The following is a 27319-nucleotide window of genomic DNA, read 5'->3' as shown; positions in this document are numbered from 1 at the left end:
GTTTTGTTTGCAGGTTTGCAACCTCTACTTCTTCTACTCTGTTAATTGGTGGATTCCAACCATGAAGATCTATAGCAGCAGTTCCTGACGACGCTGTGGCTTTGTTAATTTGCTCATAATCAGTTGATCCACGTTGCTTAATTCACATTCCCTTTCCATGTCATTTTAAAAGTAAATAAAACCATGGCTGTAGTAATATTTCTGAAGATTAAAAACCCAAATATCCAGACTGGAGGAGCAAAAGATGACAGAGGATGAATCATGACATATGACGGCAGCAGGAAGGTGGATGCTGCCTCTGTGGCTTTTCATCCTCCTTTCTCCTCTTTGTATGATTTACGTCTTTGGATGATGGGCTGTAAGACAGAAACAACAGGGTAAGTCAGCAGTTTTGTTCTGCTGCGAGTGCTGCTGGAAGCATATGTAAAGAAAAAGTGTTGGAACAACCACCGCTGTGCAGCAGCTCCGTATGACGGGTGATGTTATCCTTTGTGCCGCGCTGTGCAAAAAAACATCAAGACAGGAAGGAAGAAGAAGTGCGCATGCCAGCACCGGGGCGAAAACAAGATTAGGGGTTAGACAAAACACAGGACCACTTCCCCCCGCGGCCTCCGTACGGCACGCAGCAGGCACCCCGTTATTACTGCTGGTTTGCAGGAATAGGATTCATTACCGGGACGCGGGACTCAGGAGAGGTCGCTGGGATAAACGCTCTAGCAGCAGTCACCACCAGCCTGCCCCCGCAGTCTCTATCGGGCTTGAGTTACAGCCGTCCTGCTCTGTGGTCGGGACACACAGATGTTAAAACTATCTCACCTCTCTTAAGACGACCCAAAGTTCTTGTCCTAGCTGAGGGAGAACGCGGTTATTACTCAATGTCATGTATTAAGAGGATGAGTGTCAGTAAGGCCAGGTCAGGATGGGCTGAACATTTGTTATTATATTTGTCAAGTTTCCCGTATAAATAGGGCTGGGCGATACGGACCAAAAGTCATATCCCGATATATTAAGGCTGAATATCGATATATGATATATATCCAGATATTTTTATCTTTTATCTTTATATTAGAGCAAATGTTCAGTCAAAGTCAAAGACAAATATGACATGTCACAAGTAGCTTCATTAAAACCGTTTATTTAAGTGAACATAAATACTGTATAACTACAGGAGTACCTTTTTAAAAAATCAAAGCTCCATAAAGTGCACATTTAAATAAAGAAAATATCTTAAATAAAAATAGCCTACGAAATTAAATAGGCCAATCTTTTTCTGAAATAAATATATTTATTACAAAATATCTAAATATGACAAACCCTAGTTAGGGCAGCATTTATATATAGCAGCTTGCCTGGATCAAGGGTCACAGCACAAATCTGAACTATATCGATATATGCGATATGGTCTAATTATATATCACATTTAAAAATATATCGATGTATATTTTATATCGATATGTTTCCCAGCCCTATGTATAACTGCTGTATTCATGAAGCATTCATTTAAACCTCTTAGATTTTCCTCCTTAATGTACCCTTAATTTACTATTTAAGTGTCAATATCACTTAAAGGAGCAGTGCTTTGGAAGTTTATGTATCCTTTACAATTTTGGCGACCCATCTGCAATATTAATAACGCAATTCCGAGCTTCATCTCCTCCTTCAGAAGCAAGTCAGCAGTGTTTATTAGGAGAAGGCTTGAGCAAATACACAAAAAGATAAAGACCTCCAGCACAACAGGAGAGGAGAGTTGAGCCTGCTCTCAATTTCCTGGGATGACAGTGTTTATACCTGGAGGAAACAGAACACAAAACACAGAAATTCTTCAGGTTTTATCAACCAAAAGCAAATGTTTCACTCACATGCACTCCTACTGCTAAATCACCCTTATTTAGAACTTTATTTGTACATTCTGTCTCCGTAAAGAGTCATGGATGCATAAGATTTAGATCAATTTACCACTTGATAACATGTTTTAAATCCCAAATTAATAATCTTAAAAAGCATAACAGATTTGCCATTTTCATTACAGTTATGTAACACCAATCTGTTTTGCATGAATTCAACCAAAGCTAAATATTTATCAGGGATCCAAAACAAGTGAAACCATGTAATTACACCACTAACCATGATCGTGAATAATTTCATGGCGTGAATCATAATCAGCTAATGTCATCCATTAGCTGTGTTTTACAGTTTTTACACTTCCCGTCATGTAACCCTTCATTTTGCTGTTTGACTCATTAAGTGTCGCTTACGTGCAACTTTTAATTTCACCTGCCTCTCGATTTTTAACGCCTTCAATAAGCACTTAAGAAACTCATCCACAGCTGGATCCCGGTTTGAATTGATAATGATTGTTTTGCACCTAAAGTTGACAGGCAAAATACTGCTGTTTTCCAGATTGATGTGGTGATTCATTGCATTAACAGTCAGCTAGGTAGCACCCGTACAGCACTGGATATATTGATGAAAGCCGAGTAAACTACCATTAGCTGCTGAGGCCTGTCAGTTTGTGCATGCAGAGGGGTCACAGTCACAAGACTATTATGGTCTATTGAGGCACAGCGTGGAGCTGCAGTAAGCCTGTTTAAAGCAGAGAAGGGTTTTTAAAGGTCTCAGACACTTCGCTGTGCTGTAATCCATGTTGAAGAGCTCTATTAACCATACAGCAAGCTGTTTGAATCGGTGCAATAATGACTGACAGTTGTGCCACAGAAAACACTGAGATCTCATGCTTAAAGTGAGTCAAATATACATGCAAATGTTGCAAATAGAGCATTTCTTACTGCAGTTTTCTTTTGATATATATGCCAAAATGCATTCATGAGCGCTAAATGATATTCACATCAGTCAGTATCACCACGATAAATGTGAAATAATTAGTTCTTCCAGGTTAAAAGGCTGATTTATCTTGATTTAAAGCCTGAGTGAAAATTGAAGAAACCGTTTTAAACTTTTACAAACGGGAGAATATTGTAACAAGCCATCTTGTTACATCCATAACCATCTTGTATTGTATCAAGTCTTGTAGGCATGTGATATAATCATCCTGACTTCAGCTTTAATAAATTGAGAAAAGGAGACCAACAATTGCAGCAAAGCATTGCAGAACAACAGCCCTGTTTTAAACATATACATATTTAAAAAAAAAAAAAAAAAAGACTCCAGTTAGTTGTAGTACTCCGGCCATGTCTCTATCACGGTAGAATATTCAGATAACTTAAAGTCTCATAATTAACATGCTTCAGTATTTATTCAAGAACAATATGAAACCTAAACTGTGCATTATATTACAATTACAAAAATCTTATATTCAAAAATATGGCTTGCACTCTAACCCAGGCTTGGCCCTTATGTTTCCCATTCTACCAGTCTGCCACCATTTAGTAATGCGTGTAACTATCCCTTGTGTAATGTTTGTCTTCCTTTCGAAAGATAAACAAAACAATACACTATCTTAGCAGCAGCTCCCGAGTGGAACATAATAAGATGAGAGATTCCGGTCCAGTTGGTGGTGGTGACGCACCTCTAAGGTGGTTTGCAGACCGCCAATGATCAGAAGATAAAGCAGAGTAAAGTGCTCTCATTTGTATATGTCACAGATACCTCATATAAACCTCATATACCTAAACCTCAACTATCAGCCTGATGATGTATCTTCTGCTTTGGCTTCAGATTGCTTGCCAAGCCTGACATGTCTGAGCAGAGAACTGAGCAGGGCGTGTGGTTTTCTGTGAAGCTCTGCGGTGTAAAGCCCCATACATACAGAGTGAACCCCCCCTGATGCCGCAAGTACTCCTCTCTCTCAGCCCTGCACACACACACACACACACACACACACACACACACACACACACAGCCAGACTCTTTACAAGCCTGGTCGAAACCGCTGCTCCTTTCCAACCTACTGTGGAGGTTATAGACCAGAGAACAAGTTTGGCAAACTTAAAGTGTGCAAGGGACGGTTTCCCACACATGTATCAAAGCATTTTCAGACAGTCAGAGATCTCAGCCCGGCCCTGCTGAGTCTGACCGACCTGCCCTCAGGCCTGGGCTCCGTCTGATACATCCAGAGGAATGCTGATTCGGCTATCTCTGGGTCAACAATCACAGCCAGAACCCCTGGTGCTTGTTTGTCAAAAGCTCTTTTTTTTTTTCTTACTGCACCCCCCGTGTAAAACGAACTCATTTTGAGGTCTGGCTGAGTGCTGATTACAATAATATAGTCTCACTTGGAGTGAAAATGAGGGTCAAGCAGACTGCAAGGCCTTCACTTGATAAACACACGATTTTAAAGAGAGCAACCCCGGGGCTTTGTGGCCAACACAAGCTCCCATTCTTGAGAATGTCTTGCTCGATGTTTGACTCGACTCTGTCCCCAAACAACCCTCTCACAAAAGACTCTGTTGTGCAAGTTTTCGGGACTTAAATCAAATGAAAAGGCATCCGATTGTGGAAAGAGTGAATGAAACCAGACCGACCGTGGTGATAAATCTTCAATGGAATGGTGGTAAATCTCGACAATACGCAGCTTTAGTGTTTACTGTGAAATAATGTTTTTTAATCTGCTCTAATGCCTTTTTCTTTCTTGGTTCTGTGTCAGCCTGTGTGGCTTAATTATGCTGCCATTTTGGCCTCAACTTGAGATTTTGATCTCGAGAGAGAGAGAGAGAGAGCCTACTGGTTAGATAAAAGTTGAGCAACATTTTTTTTTGAAGAAAGCAGAGCACACTCTGTTTTTTTGCTAAAAAAGGGAGCAGGCATGGAGTAGCTTGTAACCCCTTTCCTCAGACATCAAGCAACATCCAGATGATATTTTGATTAAAGGCTACTTTTTTTGGATGAAGGGCACAGCAGGTGCACGGCATATTAGTTTTCTTGACACGATTAAATGTAATAACTTTGCCCCAGATCAGCGCAAGTACATCACACCTTTTTGAGGCCGTTAAATGATGTCTCACTCCTGCTCAGAGTTGGCGTACCCCTCCTGGACCTAACAGTGACCTTGGCAGTCTGTGGTGTCACATTAATCAGCCAGCAGCTCCGGGGCGGATGTCCTCACTTTGATCTCTGCCATACCTGAGAGCAGCACTGTGCCTGTCTGTACCCATGTCTGAGCTGACTGGCAGTCGTGATTAAAAGACAGTGGGCATCGTCCCTCTCCTCCAATAGATCATCTTAATGAAGTCACTGTGCTGTGGCGAGCGACAGGTGATTAATACACACAAGTCATTAAGCCCGCTGTATAAGACTGAGCCTCTGGTGGAGGTGCCCTTTGCTTGTTTAGAGATAAATCTGAGGACTAAGTGGACAGGGCACTGGCAGGGTGACAAGGCAGCATGGATGTTCATATTGGATCTTAACCCCATGAACCCCAAACAGTTTCAGGGCGTGTTTTGCTCCAGTTACATTTCACTCACTGTGGTCGTGTTTTTCTGCACGGACATACAGCTCTGTGGAATCAGCACAATCATGGCTAGAAGTAGGGAGAACTCAACAATGTATTTTGTGCAGTTTTACACAGTTATAGTGGCATAAATAATAATAAAAGTTTAATTTATTTTATCATTATATTTAACAGTTTCCTATATGTTTTGTATAACATTGCAATGAATCGGGGACACCACATATTGAACTATTTACATATTTACTTACTTCTTGTCCTCTCCTCTCTGCTCTGTGTAAACTGACTGTGGTTCAGTTGAAGTTTCACAGAATTTTTGTCACATCAGTGATGTTCTCAGTCGAGTCAATCATGTTGTTTTTTTTCAGGATCTGGTTAGTGCAACTGTTGCTTTTTGGTGAAATTTAAAAACTAGACATTTCCGAAAAAGTGATTTTGATAAAATATCACTATTGTAAACTTAGGTTCGGTTATATTTCCTGATGGAAGTGTTTGCCATACAGTTTTTTTTTATTTTAAGGACCGCCAGAAATTGGAAACTCTTCACTATAAATTCATCTCATTTCTGGTTAGAGACCTAATTATAATCTTGTAAGACTGTTGCAAAAATGAAGCCCTTTAAAGCTATAAAGAACTCTGTGTACTGAAATTGTCAAGCTCTATTTAAAAGTGAAAAGAATCATAAATCTGTGCCAAATGTTCCTTTTCACATAAAATGCTAAATTCAGTTTTTATGGTTTCTGGTGGTGATAAATTGTGTAATTCTGGCAATATTCTTTTCTAGGAAAAGCTTCTTCTCAAATCTGCTGACAGATTTTGTGGTTCAGGGGCTTAAATTGGTTCTCTTAGATCAAGATTTGGGTTTGAGCTGGACAGTAAACTAATTCACCCCATTACCAATCTTGTGAATCTCTCACCAGCCTTACATTTTTAGGGAGAGTTTATTACATATTTACCACAGATAATGTACTTCCAATACAATGCATGTTCCTTTATTGCCATCATTAGTAACCAAAGTGCTAAATTACTTATTTCTTTGTTTACTTTCTGGATACCAGACTGCTGCTTCACATTTAAACCCATTGCTCAGGAGTCAATACGTGGTTTTGACTCCTTGATTTCAAAATAAAATGTATTGGAAAAAGACTGAGCCAAAAGATGATGAAGTTATTTGGCCATGAGCCCAGGATAGAAATAAACAGATAGAAAGATCATCTAGTTCCCGGTTAGAGGCAATATTATTGCTAAAATGAACCCTTTTATAGCTATAAAGAACCATATGTAGTCAATTTACCAATTGTCAAGCTTTATTTAAAAGAGAAAAGAATCATAAATCTGTGCCAAATGTTCCTTTTCACATAAATGCTAAACTCGTACTTACAATCACTCCTGTCTGAGTGTGAATTTAACTGAAATTAGCCTTTGGCAGCTCCTCATTCTTACCATTTATACACACTCTGTCTAATACTGTAGGTCTGCTGCCACACAATTTACTCCGCTCACTCAAATTTAGCGTGTGACAGCATCACTTTGACAGTCACTTAAAAGGCAGATGTCAGAGCAGGGGAACTAAAGCACACTGGCTGCTGTTGTGCAGACAAAGAATCAGATGCAGTCAGATATTCACAGCCAGGGGCTTCAGAATAGACGACTGATCATTTTCCTCCCTGAAGAGAGAGTTTCCAACCACAACAGACATTCCAGTAGACCGTGAAGCTCCGCTCCAGATGTAGCTTCTTTAATCCTTCATGTGCAGAGTGACGGACGTAGGTCTGGAGGCTGGAGCGAAACCAGGATACGTGTTTTACTTGTTTTACTAAAGTAAACACTCTTATGAGGCCCCCCTGACTCTTGGTGCTGCTGTAAACAGGAAGCAGGGATGATTCTGGATATCTGGCACACTCTTCTTTTTAATCTCTTTAACTCTGCATGTGTCATCATAACAGGAGTCCGCGTTGATCAAGTTATGTGTATCGACTTTCCGTTCAGTATTAACCTAAATTATGGCTCATTAAGTGGCCGGTAATCTTAGATAATTGTACATTGGCTTCATTTCCAGCAATGATAATCAAGTATTTAGCAATATGGAAGTGTTTTGTGTATTTTTAATAAATCTGAAATCCTTGTGGAGTATAAAAATGTGATTTTTATCATGCATAATCAGTTGCATCAGGGCAGCATGCACCCAGAAAACCAAAAATGTAATTAAGATTGAGAGAAGCAGACTTTTGTCCAAAGACCATTTTTGGAGAAAGCAAAATCCAGATGTGTGATTCTGATCTAGTCACAATGGTGCAAAAATATTCCTAGAAATATAAATATGCACTACATAATACAGTTTATTTCAAAAAAGCATGTGCTCTTTCAGAATATGTAAATAATCCCCCTATCATCAGTACAAACTGTTCTTTCATTTACAAACTTTAGGAGACTGATGTGCTGAAAGTGCCAGGCGCTGATATTAAAGAACTGTTCTTTATGTCTTTGACACTATTTGTGCTGAAAGAATGAACCTATTTTAGTTTTGGAGCCTTTGTAATGATTTAATGCGAACACATTCCACCAAAACGCTCAAAACATCACTCAGCGAATCACTCATTCATCCCTCTACACCTTCCCTGCTTGTTTCCATGGTCCAAGGTAAGAAGCTGGCCAGAAAAATACACAGACTCATTTTTATAAATTCAGGGGGCAAAAACATCCCTTATATGGCTGCACATGGATCCCTCTTTTCCCTTTATTTGGAATAGAAGAAATGCACAGCAATTTGGAATACTAGAGGGCAAAACGGGCTGCGTCTCTTATCCAAAATAAACTTTGAGATTCCCAATTCCACATTTCAGGCGAGTTTGTGCATAGCAGAGTGGTTAGTCACTGTGCAATTCAGTTTGTGTTGACGCAGACAAACTTCTGTTTAATTTCAGCTTTTAATCTCCCAAACCTCTACCCTTTATTTCCCACGTATATATTGTTATTAACTCCTAAACTTGGAACGGTGGCCTGTCAAGTTGGCAGCTCATGAAAATATTTCATGTGTGCAAAATAGTGCAGTCTAACGCAAGGAGACCACAAGCTATTGAAACCTCTTTTACATAAGTAAGATCATTGAATAAAGTGTATGTTTTGCACGCATGTTAGAGATGGTGAGAGGGCACTGATTTGCATCAGGAGAAGTAGGAGAGTGCCAGCGTTATACTCCGAGTGAGAGTCAGAAAGAAAAGGGGCTGGCGTTTTCCCCAAGGACAGCTGATAAACCGTTTGGCAGGAAAGGCCTTGCAAATGACTGCATTCCTTGTTAACCTTGTAAGGCTATTTTTACCTCTAAAGGGCCTTTTGAGTGGGCACCTTTTGTTCGCCCCTGCAGCATGAAACAGGAAAGACTGGTTTGCATTGTGACCCTCTGGGAGTTTGGCTGCGATCTCTGTCTCTCGTCACGATCCAACCATCCATCCTAATGCCGAGCTCTGTTTACGCAATGAATCTTCTCCGCTCCCGACAGATGAACCCGGTAACTGCGCCGCTTAAAGTAATGCAAATAGGAAGCCGGGGCTGTGCACATTTTTCATGATAAAGCTAACATTACAAGGAGTAAAGTTGGACGTTTTCCCAGGCAGTGTGCAAAATCTCTGCCTCGATAATGAAAGCTAACTCCCCAATCCTCTGTCAAAGGGATGTTTGCTCTCTGTGTGTTTGTACATGTCTTTTGTTGTGTTTTTAAGGGACATTCCACCGGTCAAAAATCCCCTCTGACTGTCCCCAGGAGGTGAAAGGCCCTCGAGCAGGCCGTCTTCCTGTTGCCTGCACAGAGAGTCCAGTCTAGTGTTTAGTAGTGTTTGAGCCGCAGCTCCTCAGGGATTCCTGGAAGTGAATGTGATCATGTCTTAAGAGGATTAAGAGGAGACCCTGGCCCTGTTCAGCCAAAGGTCAACATCGCTGTGATGGTGGGAATGACCTTGCATCTGTCCGTGCGTCAATGTGCGCTTAAGTGACCGAGCGACTTTCGGCTTTCTGCAGGGACATGATTTCTTTGCATCATGCTCAGCAGAAGCGTGGTTTCCTAAAACCAGAGTCGGGGATTAGAGAAACCTGATCAGCACAGCAAGATGTTGGAGAAAGCTTTTTTTCTCAGCCATAAAGTCTCACAGGAGTTTTACAGCCCATGGGCATGACAAAACTTAAAAATGGGAATGTATCGTTGAGGCAGCATTTGCGGTGGGATTAAAGACATCAATACACACAAACTAAAAGTGACCCTTGAATACAAAGTAGTATACAGCATGGGTAGGAAAGACTGTTCTGTACGCTTAAAATTAACAAGCTGTGGTTAAAAATATGGCTCGGTTTAGTGCAGAAATATGGCTTTCAGTTAAGAAGTGGTTTCAAATTGTCCGATCCATGAAGATTTGCATGACACTGATCTTTTTACTTCCTTTTATTGGTGGTTGACGATGAAGTCAAACTGATGCTGAAAAGTAAGAAAGAAAGAATCATGGCAGAGGAATAAATGTCTGAACTGAACTGTGGCTTCATTTGACCAAGAAACATGACAACAGTGCTGCTTGTAATGTCTGTAAAATGATTATTTTCCAAGTATGGCTGGAAACACCAACAACTAGGGGTGGGAATAATGAATCGATGATCGATTAATGGTCGTTAAGAATTTGGTCGATCAGGTGGGATTTTGAATTGACCTGTGTATTTTTTTATTTTAATTTTTATCTCTGACTGGGTATCAGTATCACTGAACTGAAACACAGCCGAGCGTTCAGTTCTGCGGCCGTACGTCAATCAGCCAATGAGCTGAGAATTAAGTAGGTAAAGCTACAGTTTACAAACTGAAAGTTGCAATAACAATTATAAAACACACAGAAATACAAGAGTATTAATTTGAGTAAAACTAGCTTACTGTATCAAACCTTGCTAACATGAGTTTAATTTTATCCAAAACGTATTTAAACACAAAAAAACGTTTAAATATGCAAGATTACTGTGGAAATTAACCTCATGCCTCTTCGGGGTGTTAGGAAGTCTCTTTTGGTCCTTTCAAAATAAAAGCGTCAGTTATCAAAACTAACTTTTATTTTGCCCGTGTATGCATGTTTTTATACATACTGGAGAATGTAGAAAATCATATCGATTAATTGATCGTTAACGTTATAGATAACCGAATTGGCCTCCCTACCAACAACATGCTGAAACATCTTCCATGCATCACAGTCTTGAATTCCACAAATGCCATGTATTTGACACTTTGCTTTGTATTTGCTTCCTAATTGAGCAGCACAGCGTGAATATCCAATATTATAATAACATCAGTCACATTTTCTTTGACTAAGAAAACCTAAATAAAAAAGAACGCTGTACAAATTTTCTCTTAATTCATATGCACCTCATTCAGATAATAATCAGGTAATAAAACAGTTCTGTTGAAGCTGAAAACCAGTGATTTTCCATTCAGAAAGTCGATCAGGAATCAAAAAGAGAATCGATAAAGAATCGAACCATTAAGCAGAATCATTGGTGCCATTGGAATCAATAAAACATCTTTAATTCCCATACCCAATAACTGACAAGCTGCATGTAAACGCAGGTTTTAGAAAAACTGTGGGCCTGTTTTACAAAAGCTTTTCTGGCACAGCAAATGTGGCTGGTTGAATCCCATTTCACACATAATGTCTGACAAATTTACAAGTCTTACAGGGCTGTTGCATGCATATACATGACTTGCAAGCACAGCATTTGTTTTGATTAGAGAAATGTGTCAAAACCTCTGATTTTCTTCATGCCTTATTCTAGTTTCATCACATTACCTGATTCCTTGTGTGCATGTGAACACAGCATCTCTGTGACTGCTCAAAGGCTGATCCAATCTCACCTATCTTCCTCCTCTTCCTCTTCCTCTTCTCTCAGAGCCTGGATGAGCTGGACGATGACGACGCAGGAGGGAAGGACCGGAGGGAGGAGGAGGAGCTGGTTCAGGCCAACACTTTCCAGAACGAGGCCATGATGGCTGACCCCGCCACCGGCCACATATTGGTAAGAAATGACCCGACAGGCGGAAGTAGGAGAGAGCTGCACACCCATTATGTGAGATTTCAGCCTCCAAGTCAACACAATGAAAGCTCATCTAACATCCAAGAAGACCTCCACCATGATGTCTCTGCAGTGTATTCCTATCTGTGTTCTCTGCTGTAGACTCATACGATGTTCCACCTTTCCTTTCACACTTCACTTGAGCAGAATATTGCACAGATTGATACATCGGTGCTGCCAAACAGAGGCACTGTTGCTCAGGGAGACACCCAGAGAGCTCAGGAGCCGAGTTTGTGTGAAAAGCTGCAGTGATGCAAAACCCAAAAGGTGTCTGTGCATTTCATCATCACCGTGAAATCAGCTAAAAGCAGAAAGAAAGTATCTAAAATGCTGTTAAAGCTGCATGAAGAGAAGGTGACTGACAGGCCTTTGGTTTCTGCTGGTGTCATGTTATTATTCCTAAAGCCTGTTGATCATACAGAGTGGGAGAAAAGCCTGAGGTATTTGTCATGCAGCTGCTTTTCATCTGACTTCACAGTGAGATTGATTCTGCTTTTAACAATATGAGTGTTGGGATGAATTGTCCATTAATTAAACTTTTTATCATTGATTAATCATCAAGACTTTCACTGAGCTATAGCACTACATTTTAACCAGCTACAGCTTCTGCAAACCATTTGGAGTTTTATTTTTTTTGCTGTTTTTGCCTTTCATCCTGCTTGTATATACCACTGTTGATGTATTTGTTTCAGCACAACCTCACCTATATGAGCTCATCATTTTTCTTTTCACTTTGACTTACTGGATCAACATTCTGAACCCAAAATGCACACACACACACACACAAAAAAATCATATTTTCCCCCCTTTCAAAACACAGTCATGCTCAATGAAGAACTTAAAATTGTAATTTTTAATATAACATATAAGAGGTAAAATGAGGATAACATCTAGTTAGTATATATATATATATATATATATATTTATTACATGAAGATTTCAAGGTTTACCAAAATCTCTTTTTACTTTCGTTGACAAAAAAAGAGGAAACAAAATATTTTCTTGATTTGTTTTTCCAGTGCAGCACACCATGAGCACAGTCAGCATAGTCAGAGTAACTGACTTTAGGGGTTCCCAAACTTTGCCGTGCCATGGACCCCCATATAACATCAGCCTGTGTACATTATGATGGTGAATATCTAAAATCAAACTTACAACTTTTATTTATAACTAATAATCAGTCTTTCTTCTGTTATAAACATTCCTTGTCATGTCTGCCCTAATATTGAACAGTAAAATTAACAGTAAACATATTTTCTTTTAGATTTTTTCTGTTTTGTTAGGCCATTACATTCAATGTCTCCTGTTATAAAAGACATATATTAAAAAAACATACAAGCAACAAACAAAGGACCCCCAGTTTTAAAAATTAGGTAAAGGTAACAAAACAACAAGAGGGATTGGAAGATAGAAACACGGTGATATTTGGCTAGACTAGATTGAGTGGAATGGTCAGTATAATCTGACTAAAAAACACTAAAATGTCAACAGATTTCACTGACTAAAACTGCTCTAAAATTGTTACCGTTTCTTTAACTAGAGATATGATTAAAATGGCTAGACTTTTAGTCAACTAAAACTAAAACTGCAAATTTGCTACTGCAAAAATTAGGATTTTCTGCCTTTTTTTTTTACAAGTTTTTTTTGTCTGTTGATGGGCAACCGAAGCAATTTGATGATGCCAAACAAAATGAGTAATCAATGAAACATGATATCTACAGATATCATATTGTAGAAACAGAGAAAGTATCATTTACATCAGACTCTGCTCTGCGTTTCAGGTCAAAAGCCACGTTATTAAACTTAATTTGAAAGCCAGTGTTAGGATCTGCTTTGTATATAAGATATCTGGTTCTGTTGACATCTACAAAATGAGTCTTTTAATCTTGGCGGGTAATATTGTGCTTATTTGATAAATGTGAAGCCGTGCAGAGACAGCCTGCCCTTCCTCCAAATAAGTCCAGGAGCCGTGCGTAGGAATCAATTAGAAAAGAGGAAACCAAATCAGAAATGACACGCTGGTAACTTGAGTCATTTTTTTATTTCGTCGGGAACAGTAGTTCATATTCAGCAGTGCAGCATGTGTAATTTCAAACCGGCTTCAAATACACTGCGATATTCAATAAGAAAGTGAGCACACACAGGATATGAAAAGCATCCAGCTGTGTGACAGCCACTGAAACCTCCAGTCTGTTTGTATTTCTGTAAAACAGCATCTGATTTACATGAAAATTGCTATTTGAAAGAAATAAAAAAATAAAAAACAGAATGAAAATTGCTCTGCAGCTGAGTGGCAACTCTTGTAGCTGAGAGTTGCGCTCCAAATAGATCGGCTGTTTCGCTTTAGGAGGCTTACTTTGTTTTGGGCTGGAACGGTCTGAGGCTGTTTACATGAAGAGAGAGAGGGCTCGTGTATGAAATATGTACACAAACTGCACACTTACAGAGAGATTGTGACAGCACCTGCTGAGAGGTGGTCAGGATAGAAAATGGAAAGCAAAAGATTTGACTATTTACACAAGGTAGTCCACACATAAACACACACAACAAGCAGTTCAGTCGAATCTTCTTCCAAAATATGTCCATTCATGTCTGCTGAATCTATTCTTATCCTCACGACATGAGCGCCTAACGCAGACCAGATGTAGCTATGCAGAAACTAACCATTAGATGTCTCACTCATATAAAACTGACATTTATTCTGCTGGGGGTCCGCTGCCAGCCTGCTCATAAAGAGGCAGACTGGGAGAAATAAAGGGCCAGTGTGGTCAGTGGATTTACTACAGAGCTGTCAGCGAGACATCTGTAGAGATGGAGCATCCCAAAAATGTGCCGCTCCTCTCGGGTGCCATTCATCAACGAGAGACAAGCAATCGCTGTGTCAGGAATGTTATGATATACAGTCGGGCCTGTTGGCTGGTATCAAGATATCTGGACAAAAAGTTTTTTTTAAGCTTGGTTGAACTTCTGCTCAGAGCTGTAGGGCTGTTAACAGTCTCCCCAGGTCTCGGAGCATTTCCGAATCAAAACAAGCTGTAACTCTTCTTCTGCGCTAGCTGCTGAAGACATAATGGAAACTCCATGAAGCATCTTGGATATGAAATATTTTATCAGATGTTTTAAATTCTGTAATGATATGCTTTTTCCATCTCTTTCTGGCGTCCTGTGTTCCATTTAAATCTGTGTGTGCTCTCCCGGTGTGTGCGTGGACACACATTTCTTCTCCATGTGACAGGACACATGTATCTGATATGAGCCGGTGAGAGAGGCCCTCTGCATGCATGTGGTCCTGGTTATCAGGCCTTACCTCCCTCTGGTATGCAAGTCCGACAAGAAAACCTGTTTCAGAGATCCAGCAGTCAGAACCATATGGAACATTCCTCAGGATCATCTGCATTTAATGTGGCGCCAGGTCCACAACAGGTCTTTTTTTGCCTCTCTAACATGGAAAACACATACCGCTAACACTCCCCATCCAGCACTTTTCAACGAGCCTCATTTGCATTTTTAATTAGCACCTTTCAGTCCAAAAAACGGTGCTGATGCAGAGCATCTTGTCAGAACAGCAGGGAAACGTTCACCACCCATCACATGGCGTTTCATCCAGCAGCGGCAGCCTCCATGTGCTGGCTGAATTTCATCTTGTTGCCTGAAACAATATTTGATCACACTCACACCTCTGTTGATTCAAGATTTTAAGGATAACTGTTATATAAGCTAACTGAACCACACCAATATTTATCTTCGACAGGACTGCTACCAGCAAAAATACCTAAACGAGCTGGTGGGAACGTTTCCACAGCAAACTTGGGACACCACCGTATCATTTGAAACATTAAAAGAAACATTAATAATAATTAAAGGTGCAATGTGTAATTTCCAGCCCACATGCTCCAGGGGGGTCCATTTCCCCACATAATAAACCTTTCTGAACTTCCAGTCTTGCATAACAGTCATGCCAAGTTAGATCAACATTTTTAAGTCAATCTACTACTTATCCAAACCATCTTAATTTACAGTCATTGGTTATTTAAAACAAAATAACTACTATTAATTAACAACAGGGCACTATGAGATCCAGTCAGAATAATGACGCTATCTTATAAGCTTCATGCATTTCTGAGCATGCTAACAGTTTGTTAGCATGCTCATTTCAGTAGATGTATCTGCAACACAATATATAAAATCTTCAAGATAGCGTTAAAACTGTTTTTATTATTCAAATCTTTTTTTATTGGTTATCAAGTTATCTGTTGTACACGCATAACATACTTTACACACATAGCTTGGTTGACATGTACAACACCACCCTACAACAAACAAACAAACAAACAAACAAACAGGAGAAAAACAACAACAACAAAAAACCCTGCAAATAAATAAATTCAAAAAATATTTAAAAAATTATAATAAATAAAATAAACCTGTTTTTTTTTTTTTTTATGTTTACTAAAGTTCTAGAAATGTCTTACACATTGTACCTTTAACCAGCCTGGTTTATTTGATGTAGAACAGGCGTTTGATGTGTTTATTTAAGACAGTTGGAGAAAATCAGGATAAAAATACCATTGACTTGTATACATCCAATATCTGTACTGGTCACAAAAAGGGCCAGAGGTTAACATGACTCTGTGCTGCTGTTTATCACTGTAGCTTTCAGGTTGGTCTTGTTTTTCATCCTCAGCCTTCGATTGATGTTCTATTTTGTTTCCATTTTGACATCTGTTTCCTTCAGCCGGCATCAAAGACTGAGACAGCTAGACGAGGTTAGCATCTCGATTAGAACGCTGTGTGAGAGAACTGCAAAGCATCTCTACTATAACAGTGCAGCAGTAGGTACAATGTTAGCCCATAATTATAATTATCATCATGAATAATTTTTAGCTATTCTTGCATTATCAGAGATCTTTCCCAGGACAGGGACTTTCCAGTCGCCTAGTTTTTTTCTGCTTCATGTGCTTGTCCTGTCTGCTTCTTCTAAATGCCAATCCTGTGTGCTTATTTGAAGATCATCTCTTGAATTTATTGAATGCCTCCAGTAAAATAGCGATCTTTATCAGCCTTGTGCAGAGTAATGCTCGGAGCGCTGCGTTGTTAGGCAGCTGAATGGAAAGCCAAAGATCACCTTTTCATGGAGTATGATGGCATTCCTTTGGAGATTTTTGAATTTAATGAGCTGTCAGGAAGAATAACTCATACATCACATCAAGCCTTAAGAGTCCCAGCAAGACATTTAAGTGTGTTTTTATCACAGATTTAGTGTTTCTTCCACTTACAAATACACACAGAAGTGCACATCAAGTAGCAATCTGCTGGAGTTCAGTGATAAAGCACTCGTTTTATTGTTGATATTTGTCTCTGTATATTCTTAGTAGCTCTGCAGCCGGGCTTATGGGAGCTGTCAGCGCAGCTCAAGCATGATAAATAAAGTTGCACGGGCTTGTATTGTGTGCAGTGAAGAGGTCGCACATGAATTACGCTGACCTTGTCTCGCAGATTCCAGACAGGAGGTGTACACTGTGTTACACTGTGAAAGCTGCAGTAGTAATGTGGCAAATTTTCTGTAAACACGATGTGATTTCATTCTGCGGGCCGCATATCAGCCACAGACAGACCCAGGTGATCAGTTTATGCCGTAGTAATGGAAGGAATAATCACCTGCAAGCTACTGCATAATGCTGCACAGTTTAGCCCTGGTATTCATTTTTATCTGTTTTGCAAGTTAAAAATTAGACTTTTACAACTTTTACAATCAAATACGAAACGCAGTATAAAATGCCCTTAATATCACCTTATTTAATTTAACTGTTGTAATTTGTGTGTTTCTTATACTGCTTTAATTGATTTCTTATTTTATATTAACTATTGTAACCTTTAGAAAGTAAATTGTTTTAAAGTTTCTGAGGTGTAACCTTAGGATCAGACCTTGATTTTTGAGCCACATTTTGGTTAATACCTTGTGTTTTTTTGGCGGTGCAACAGGTAAACTCAACTAAAAATGAACAAAATAGATGGCCCAGTCTAAACATTGCTGACAATTGACTTTGTCCATTTGTAAGCTTATAAAGACAAAGACAAATTTAATTATATGATGTGTCACATTGTCCCTGACCTCGACAGTGAAGACATTATTTACCCAAGCAGGAATTTTCACCTGCAGTCTGTTGTGTAGAGATGACAGAGTGGGATGTAAACAATAACAAAGATGGTGCATGTAACCTCTGTTGTCAGATAATATGGGTGGACACCTGCGGCTAATAACCAGGTTACAGATGCTTTAATGTGCCCGGGGCTACACCTCCTGCTACTCACAACTACCGCTACCCCCTCTTCTTTCTTCATACCACTCCTCCTGAGGTCACTGTCTGAAAACTGGCAAGGCTTGCAATTAGGGTTGCGAAATTCCTGGAAACTTTCCATGGGAATTAACGTGAATTTATGGGAATTTAGCATAATTTTGACAACCAGATTTCATGCAAGTACACTTGAATATTTACTATTCCTCAATCACATGCACACAGCACACTGCTTACTGCAGGGCTGCTGGGGCCACGCCCCCTCCGTAGGCCACGCCCCCTACATGCACTGTGCATGACTCCATCACATGTTCAATTCAATATTTACATGTTGATTGGGACTTTTTGGGGATTTTTGGAGGGCGGGTAATTTTACTTAATTTCTGAATGGGTGGGGTCGGGGAGGATGAATAATATCTAACTCAACATTCATGTTTTTGTTGTTCAATGCAAAAAAATATTGTTCAATAAAATAATTAAATGTTGAAATGTCATGATTTTTTCCATTTTGAATATTTTCAAAATTCCCCAGCTCAATTTCCCATGGAAAGTTTCTGGAAATTTACTGGAAATTTTCCACCCCTTTGCAACCCGAGTTGCGATTGTGTCTGGAATATGTCGGATGCAGCTGATGCATTAACAAGACAGTGACGCTCAAGACTGAACCACGACATGAGATCTGGAGGACGTTTTTTTGCCGTTTTCCGGTCTCTGTTCATAACCGACTCATTATAATATTTACCAAACACAAGAGAGGAAAGAAGAACAGATTTGGCTGCGTCTTTCAGTGTTGATCTGGAGAAAAGTCTAAGAAAAGTCTCAGTAAATCCCTGTTTGACACAAAAATGGCATTTTATAGGGTGGACAAACTTCCTGCAGTTCTGTTAAACATTAAAAATATGCAGTCAACATCAAAAATGAAGAAAAAAAAGACATCCTGTTTGTATTCTCATGGAACAATTAGGCAGAGCCCAACATATACGCAAATAGTGCTTTTATAAACACAAAAAAAATATTAGTCGCTTTACTTTCCCTACAACAAACAAACACTATATTCATTCAGTCCTGCACAGTGAGATTGTGTTCATGTATTACTGATGTGGTTTTGATTTGTTACTTCCTGTGGTTGGAGAGATGCTTTTAACACCAGGATTTTATTCATACCAGTTCAAAAAGTTAATACATTCACATGCTCGCCAAAAGATGCAGGAGATAAAAAAACCCTGCTGTTTTAGCTCTCGAGTCTATACTCCTTGTTATATAAGAACCAGTCTTGCTCTTTTGTTTTGACTGTGCATAAATGAGGATTGGCACAGACCCACAACGTCTGCTGACCGCCGTGACCTTCCCTCATACTGTTGTTTTGACTCATATTTCAACCCTGGTTCACCTCAGAAAATAATCAATCCATGCCGCTGACCCTTGTCAGTAGAGCAGCTGACTTTGAATATGAAACTCAAAATCTTACGAAACAGATGTATTAACATTTCTGGGAGCAATGTTAAAACCAAACAATTGTTTCCTACACAGTCAGGTTCCTGTCTGAAGCCAGCAGACTGGGTTTCCAGGTCAATTGTATATTCAAAGAATCCTGTTGGTTTATTCAAGTTACACTAGACTGTGGAGGCAACAGAGTAAACACACATTTACATATAGACAGCATTTCTTACTTCCACACTGTGATCTGCATGGACTGGAGGCTCTGTTAGAGGTTTACAGCTGCTCTGGAAATATCACATCTCCAACAAAAACTGTTTTATATTACTTACTGTTTCTGCCTCTTCTCCTGTCTTGTCCTTACATGACTGATTCGCTACCCCCTTATCTAATTATTAACTCTGGTATGCAGTGGTACTAAAAACAGCTTGTGGATCAACAGTCGCAGGTTTTTTTAGCTTGACATGTTACTCAATAATGAAATTAATGTTTAGTTGCAGCTTGGGTTGCAAAATTCTGGGGATTTTTAAAGTTGGAAACTCTCCAGGGGAATTAACAGGACTTTATGGGAATTATCAGGAATTTATGGGAATAAACGGAAATAAACAGGGAATTTACTAAATTGAAGGTTGGCCCTTAACAGGGAACTTAAATATAGTTGGGGAAAATATATTTTAGCATAATCTTGACAAAAACAGGGGTCGGGGTACAAGACACTTGGATAAAAACTACTACACATACTGGATATTAATTAAATAAAAATAAGTTACTCCAAAATAGACTTGATCCAAAATGTATTGCACCGCCACAACCTACTGAAATAATGTCCAACATTTTGGTAAACTATATTCAACATATTCCAGTCAGTAACGATGTGAAAACGGGCGAACGTGCACTTCTATAGTGAAGGATTTATAACACACAAAAAAACCAGAATGCAGTCCTATGTTTTATAACTTTTGCAGCCTTTGTCAAAGTCTGTTTGCACTGATATGCTTTTATTTTTTAGAGTGCTCTGCTCTCCTTCAAGCTATTAGATAGAAAACTTTTTCTGGAACCAAATAGAGGGCACTATTTACAATTAATTTTGTATTTGCGTGAACTGTTCCTTTAATCAGTGTGACATTAGAGTGCGATACGCATGTAGAGAAGCACCATCTGTCTGCCTTTGACTGAATTCCTGATAAGACAGTTTGTGGAAAAGATTGAACAGCTACAGAACTGGCTTTTCACTTCCAGCTGTGGCAGCTGTTGGATTACCCCAAATCCTAGAAAATGTCAGTTTCTAAAACAAATTTCATCAGAGCGCTCGCTCTTAAATCCAGGTGTTGCTTGAACCAGGCCTTGGGCCCAGATGATGTATTATTTAGTGTATGACCCGCTGCTGCTGCTGCTAGCTGCCCTCTCACTGTCCTCCGTCTCACTAAATCTGTCCGGGCTGGAGCCAGGGGAGGGATGAGGGTGGGGATTTCATCCACGGGTAATGGATGATATGTCACCGAGACAGAGAGGCTGGTGCATGCTAAGAGTCGGGCACGACGATCCTCCTCACCCGATAAAGCCAAGCGCTGACTGATAGATTGTAGCAGAGCCAAGGCTCCTCAATCAGACCTGGGACCCTTCACTGCACAAGACCTTAGGAAAGAGGAGATGCGTATTCATCTCACACACCTCGTTTTTTTCATTCCAGGGAATTTTGCCTAAGGCGATTTTAGTGGAGCATCACTGCTGTATAGATCTAAACAACCTTTAGATCATACAATAATGGGAAAATAAGATAAACATGCACCCCTGTGTTGCAAAACAAGATTGCTTTCCACAACTTGGGGCAATGGAGGTCCTATTAAATGGAACAAAGCGCATCTATATATCAGCTCAGCAGCTGCGATTCACAAAAGTTCGCACACGACCTCAAGGCTTTCTATAAATGCTGCTCCTGATAAATTTCTCTTATTCTGTAGATGGAGTTTTTTTTTCTTTTTGTTAAAACACCCAAGGCAGGTGAACACAACAAATGATACCTGGAAACTCATTGTCATATCTACAGCTTTTCTGAAATTACAGTACAGCTTGAAATTAGGGACAACTCTCTGAAAACCAAAGCTTTATGCTCATTTCATATTTTACTATCTGTGGCCTTGTTTTTCACTGCAGCATATAAGTCCTGCACTTCTTTGAAATGTCTTATGTGCGGTTCAAACTGTTATGATGTCATAAATCACATAAAAAAGGCAAAAGTTGAATTTATTTGCTGAATTATTTTTAAAAATTGGAATAATCTATATATAAGCATGAATGTTTTTTAACATTGGAAAAAGCTTATATAAAGCTATATATATATATATATATATATAGATATGTTTATATTTTTAAAAAATGGAATAATCTATATATAAACACAAATATTTGAAAAATTGGAATAATCTATATATAAATGTGAATATTTAAAAAAAATTGGAATAATCTATATGTAAACATTTTCCAAGTGTCACTTATGTTGGCAAAAAAAATGGGGGTTCCACATATTATACATACTGAGCTATTTGCATTTTTACAACCTCTCCTCTCCTGTCCTCTCCTCTCAGCTCTGTGTAAACAGCCTGCAGTTCTGTCTGATTTTCAGTGAATATTTGTCACGTGACCGTTTGTCTCAGCAGAATCAATCGTCGCTTCACAGTTGGGCTGAGGAACGCAGAATTTACTGTTTTTAACAGAATCTAGATATTCCAAATAGTTTATTTATGGTTCATTTTTAAACGAGACATGTAGAATAAAATGATTTTGAGGCATGTCACAATTTTAAGCTTAGTTTTGGTAACTTTTACCAATGGAAGCTTGCCTCAGACATGATCCATTCCAGGCCTGTGACAATAACGCCTATTTTTAGAGTTTCTTTCTTTGATAAACGGTGTATATTTAGTGATTTGTTAAAGAAACATATGTTTTACAACCGCCAGCAGGTTTGGGGTTCAGAGCTCAGAATCAATTGTTGCTTCCCAGTTGCACTGAGGAGTCAGAATTTAATGTTTTTAACAGGTTTTAGTTAGTGCAATGGCTTCGTTTTGGTAACTTTTTACCATGGAAGCTTTTGTCAGACATGATCAATTCAAGGACCGTCAGAAAGTTTTCCGACAATAATGCCTGTTTGCCAGTTTTTGTATTGTATGTATGTAAATGTGTATTTTTTTGTGATTTTTTTATAGAAAACATACTTTGCAAACTCACCAGTGGATTTGGGGTACAGCACATTGTTTTCCTCTTGAGTTATTGCCTGTGGACTGAAGGTGTTCCTTTCCTCTCTGTTTCAGGAAACCCCCAGATCTGGGAGCGGCCGCCACAAGAGGTGAGACTCATTTTTATTATCCTGACACCAAGAGTGGAGTTTATCTGCCTCAGCATCACTAGTAATGTGTCAAGTGAAGGAACAGAGGCCGGAATGAGAAACAACAGTTTGAGTCATTAATTACAAGAGCAGATTTCCTCGGAAATGGTCCGAGGGCCTTTTTCCTGCTGCGTCACTGTTTTTTATTTTATTTTCACCTCAGTGCTGCTCTTTTCATTCTTTAATGGCTCGAGAAAGATGACTGTCGATGACTGCTTTGAACAGAAGTTGACAGAACACCATCTGGGCTCTGGACACTTTGTTCAGACCATCACTTCGCTGCCGTAGCTGGCAGGGAGCGCTGAGAGTAAATCATTGGCTTTGAAAGGTTTGAAGTCTAAAATCTGAAGTTCATTTCGGTCAAGATTGCTTTGCAAGATTGTGTTTGATAAGGGGGTTTCAAACTTTTTTTCAAACAACCTCCAGAAAGATTGATGTTTGGACCAACACTGCAGATGCTTTTTTCTATTTATTTCATGCCTGAGAGCACAAAATAGTCTTCAATATAACTTTCATCTGCTACAAACATTAAATAATAGTCATATTTTTGTATTGCTGAGGGGCTAATCCTCACAATGCAGCCTCACGATTGACGCGTTCTCTTTTAATTTACCTTTTCACACATCCTCCCAACTTCTTTTCAATCACAGTTGTACCAAAGTCCTTTCAGAACACCTGTGTGTGTCCCGTTTGAATTTATTTAGCTTTATTTGCAACCAAATAGTCAAGTTGCAGCCAAGTTCACCAGCTGACATTCAATCTGGCCATGTAATTACGGCTGCTGCTCTCATCAGCTGGCCTGGCCACACTTGGACGCTCCGCGGTTCTGCAACGTATAACCCACCAGGTGGGCTGGGCAGCACAAGATAGCACAAGATAGAGCAACTTTATAGATACGTGTCTGCCCCTAATTTACTCTCTCTCTCTCTCCATCAAGCTTTTCCTATCTCAGTCACTTTATTTTCTTCTCTGTCTTGATTGGAGCCGTTCCTCTGCACAGTTTGATCCTGCTCTGCACAAAAAATGCTTTTCTAATGATAGAAATACACTGATACATGTTCCGTGTTATATGAGGATGTCAAATTAAATGTTATTCAAATATGTAGAATTTAAAGCTGGTGTAGGCAACTTTTTTTGCACCAAAAATTCCATGATAACTTTTTAGACTTCTGCACCTTCACTTGGCTCTATTTTTATCTAGAAAACGTAGTGACGGGAGACTTTGAGGTATTTGTGTTGTTGTTCAGCACTGCTGCTTGTGACAGTTGGTCTTTTTGGTATTTGTACCGCCTTGGTGACAGGGTTTAACCAAAGCTGAACATTTTAAAACTCCTAGCAACGAGAAATAAACACCAAACATGCAGGGCTCAGCACCACGCCACACTGCTAGTATTTATAGCAGAGCGTAAATATGTGTGCTTTCATTGCAAATGATTAAAAACATACACTGGCTTGAGGAAAAAAACACTTAAAAACTGATTTAGGGGGCTTTCCTGGTGGCACACCTGGTAGAGCGCATACCGTAGAGGCTCAGTCCTTGCAAGTAGGTGGCCCGGGTTCGAATCCGGCTCAAAGTCCTTTCCAGAATGTCTTTCCCTTTCACTCTGAATATCTCCATTATCAATAAAGCTATGAAATACCTAAAAAATATCTTTTTAAAAAATTTAGATTTAGTTAATCTATTGATAAAATGCAGATATTTTGTTCTCCATCCACTGATCGATTGGTTGAATCGATTGAGTTGAGCAGGCATAATATCAGTCAACCAAGATTTTCTTTAGTTATTGATGGGATGCACTTTGTGGTTTTATAGAGGAAGAGAACAAGTGGAGAAGTGATTGTTTAATGTGCATTAATCCACCTGATGTCAAACTCATCTCTGACACGCCTACAGAAAATGAATGAATGTGACAGAGAGTGGACACTTAATATAGTTGTCATGGCATGGTGCCAGTTATTCTTGGACACTGCAGCTTGCTGAACATTGTATAGTCAACGTGTCACACAGATAAAGCTATAAATATCAGGTGTAGTCAAACTGGTCGGACAGGTCACACCTTAAATGCTCAGACTGTCATAGCTGAGTGAAGTGGTCAGTGCATGGTCAGCATATCACTATCTTACTCAAATGTTCAGTAAAGACACAAAGTATGTTCCTCAAATACACACATACCGAAGTATCAAGTGTGCTGAGTGTACGAATGCATGCTGTGGAGAATTACTAAGAAATACATACGAACAACTATCTACAGTCCGGGAAAACAGGACAGTAATTCTCTTACAATTGGCACTACGATCGGGAGGATTGAAATAAATAAGTAGTACAAGAGTAGATATATTTTCAAATTTGTTTCTTTTTTTTTTTTACTTTTCTAGAAAACTGCCTACCCCAGCTTTAATATTGTTTGCCTTTTGGGCAGTTGAAGATGTCTGATGGAACTTAACTAGCTTTGCAACACAAATGTTTCACGGCCTGTCCATCATCTTAAATAGTTCTGGAGGTGTGGGACATTAAGATATTCAAAACCAAAACACACGTGAGCCAGATCTGCCCATGAGAAAGCTTGAAATCTCAGCTGTCGTCGAGAGAAAAGAGGAGTGAACGGCATTGATCAGCTGCACTTGTAAACACAAAACCATAAATTATGGTCATTTCATGCAAAGGGGACTTCAAGATATCGCTTTTTACTTTAAACCACCAGCTCAAAACGACTTTTTTCTTGCTATTTGGGGGAATGTCATGTATCCGGGCGAGGCAGGGTGTTAATCAGATGGTTGAGTACTGTGTGTTGTGGTTTTCCTTTTGACACATTGACACTTAAGTTTGTGAGAGACGCTGTTATACCTGTGGCTGTCGCTGTTCGAGGCTTTCTGCTTCCCACCTGCTGAGGCTCCCGAGAGTGCGTGATTGGCTCAGCCTCTCTCTCCCCCAGACCTCTCGCCACGGGGCGCTAATGGGCCGCGGTGTGATATTTAGTATCGAGGCCATGGATGTTTAGGCTTAGCTTCAACACCCGCTGGGCGCCCTAAAGTACCCGTGTGTGTTGTGTTTGTGTGTGTGTGCTTGGGTGCAGCCACAGAGAGATCTCTTGAAACAAGACGACACATGGACGTAGACACAGAAGTCATTATTTTTGCTCCTTTTCGGCCTCATGGTGAGGGGACGTAATCACTGTCATGCTTTTGTAAAACATGTGTGTGTGTTTTGCATGTGTGCCGATACAGGAAGAGTAGCCTTGAACATCTATCAGTGACACAGACAAATTAAATGCACTTTACCTCGGCGTAGGCGAGCGCCAAGGAGAGCGTTTCAAGGACTCCCTCTTGATCAGAAACGATGGGCGCTGCAGTGTTTGGCTCTCTTTTAAGAATGAGCCAAAATTACAGTTTGGTTCTGTAAATGTCAAGGTACAGGAAAATAACAACTCTGCCTGTGTATGAGAGATGGAACAGCAGGAGAGAAAAGCTGCCTGGAACCCAGGCATTTCAAGAGTATGTTTACATCATGGGGCCTGTGTCTGTAGCTTGACTTCATCCTCCATAAAGTCATGCTACTTATGCACATTTTGATGTATTTGGTGTTTGAAATGTGTCTCCTAATAAACATAAATCAAAAGCCCAAGTGATTTCTGAAGCCAAACCCAGGACCTCCATGACTTTAACCCAGAATGGTCTAACTACAGTTTATACCTAGAGTCGTGGAAAAAATTGTCAGACCATTTTTTTCTTCAATTTGTTGTTCATTTCAATGTCTGGTACAACTAAAGCTACATTTGTAAGGACAAATATAATGATAATAACTAAAATAGCTCATAAGAGTTTAATTTTAGAGCTGATATCTAGCACTATACCTTGATTGTTTGCTTTTTTCTTCCTGTAAGTCGCTTTGGATAAAAGCGTCTGCTAATTGACTAAATGTAAATGTAAATCTAGCCGTTTTCCATGGTTTTTCTTAAAAATTATTTTGGTTATTATCAAGAAAACCATGGAAAATGGGTAGATATCAGCTCTTAAATTAAACCCTTATGAGCTATTTTCGTTGTTGACATTATATTTGTTAGCATTATATTCTTCCAAACAAATGTACCTTTAGTATATATATGTGTGTGTGAGTATATATATATATATATATATATATATATATATATATATATAAATAAAGGAGTAGGAAAAAAGATGCTTTTACTCATTTTCGAACATGAAATATTTAAGTTCAAGCGCCCGGGGAATATTTTTATTCAGATTGACGTCAAGTTTTCAATCTAAAATCTAAAAAAACTGCCAATGGCAGTCGTATATCCAGTAAAAGCTAAGGATGCTAGACAAAGAAATATTTTCGATATTTTGACAGTTTTCAACCACATTGTCCACCACTGCCTCTCCAAAAAGTACTTTGTAGAGGAGTTTAATAATGAGAAATTCATATTTGGCAGATCCTGAAAAGATTGCAGATGGTACAAAGGAGTTATATTTGTTCTTTGTCTTGCCAGCAGCTTTCCTGTCTGTTTCAGCTGCAGAAATATGCAGACAGCCCCCTTCAGACAATTCAGTGAAGCCTGCAGACGAACACAGAATAATTTGATTCCCAGGGACGTTTTACAAACCTGCCACAATCTGTTCCTATTGGGAAGCTGGACTTGTTGTAGTCGGGTGGTGGTTGGGGGGTGCAGAGGCAGCAACTCATTCCAAGTTTCCACGTCAATAATT

The 27319-nt window shown here is 39.4% G+C and overlaps 1 protein-coding gene across 1 annotated transcript in view; it reads left to right on the top strand.

Moving 5' to 3' along the window:
- The window catches only part of pawr (PRKC, apoptosis, WT1, regulator), an 83931-nt gene that overhangs the window by 44303 nt on the left and 12309 nt on the right, over positions 1 to 27319 (top strand). Inside the window, exons 3-4 of the mRNA XM_059325901.1 lie at positions 11315 to 11440; positions 22539 to 22573. Of these exons, the coding sequence (XP_059181884.1) occupies positions 11315 to 11440; positions 22539 to 22573 (161 nt within the window). The remainder of the gene's footprint in view (positions 1 to 11314; positions 11441 to 22538; positions 22574 to 27319) is intronic.

The sequence above is a fragment of the Centropristis striata genome, chromosome 22 (genome assembly GCF_030273125.1).
Source record: "Centropristis striata isolate RG_2023a ecotype Rhode Island chromosome 22, C.striata_1.0, whole genome shotgun sequence".
Taxonomy (NCBI): Eukaryota; Metazoa; Chordata; class Actinopteri; order Perciformes; family Serranidae; genus Centropristis; species Centropristis striata.
This window is presented reverse-complemented; position numbering and strand designations above follow the sequence as displayed.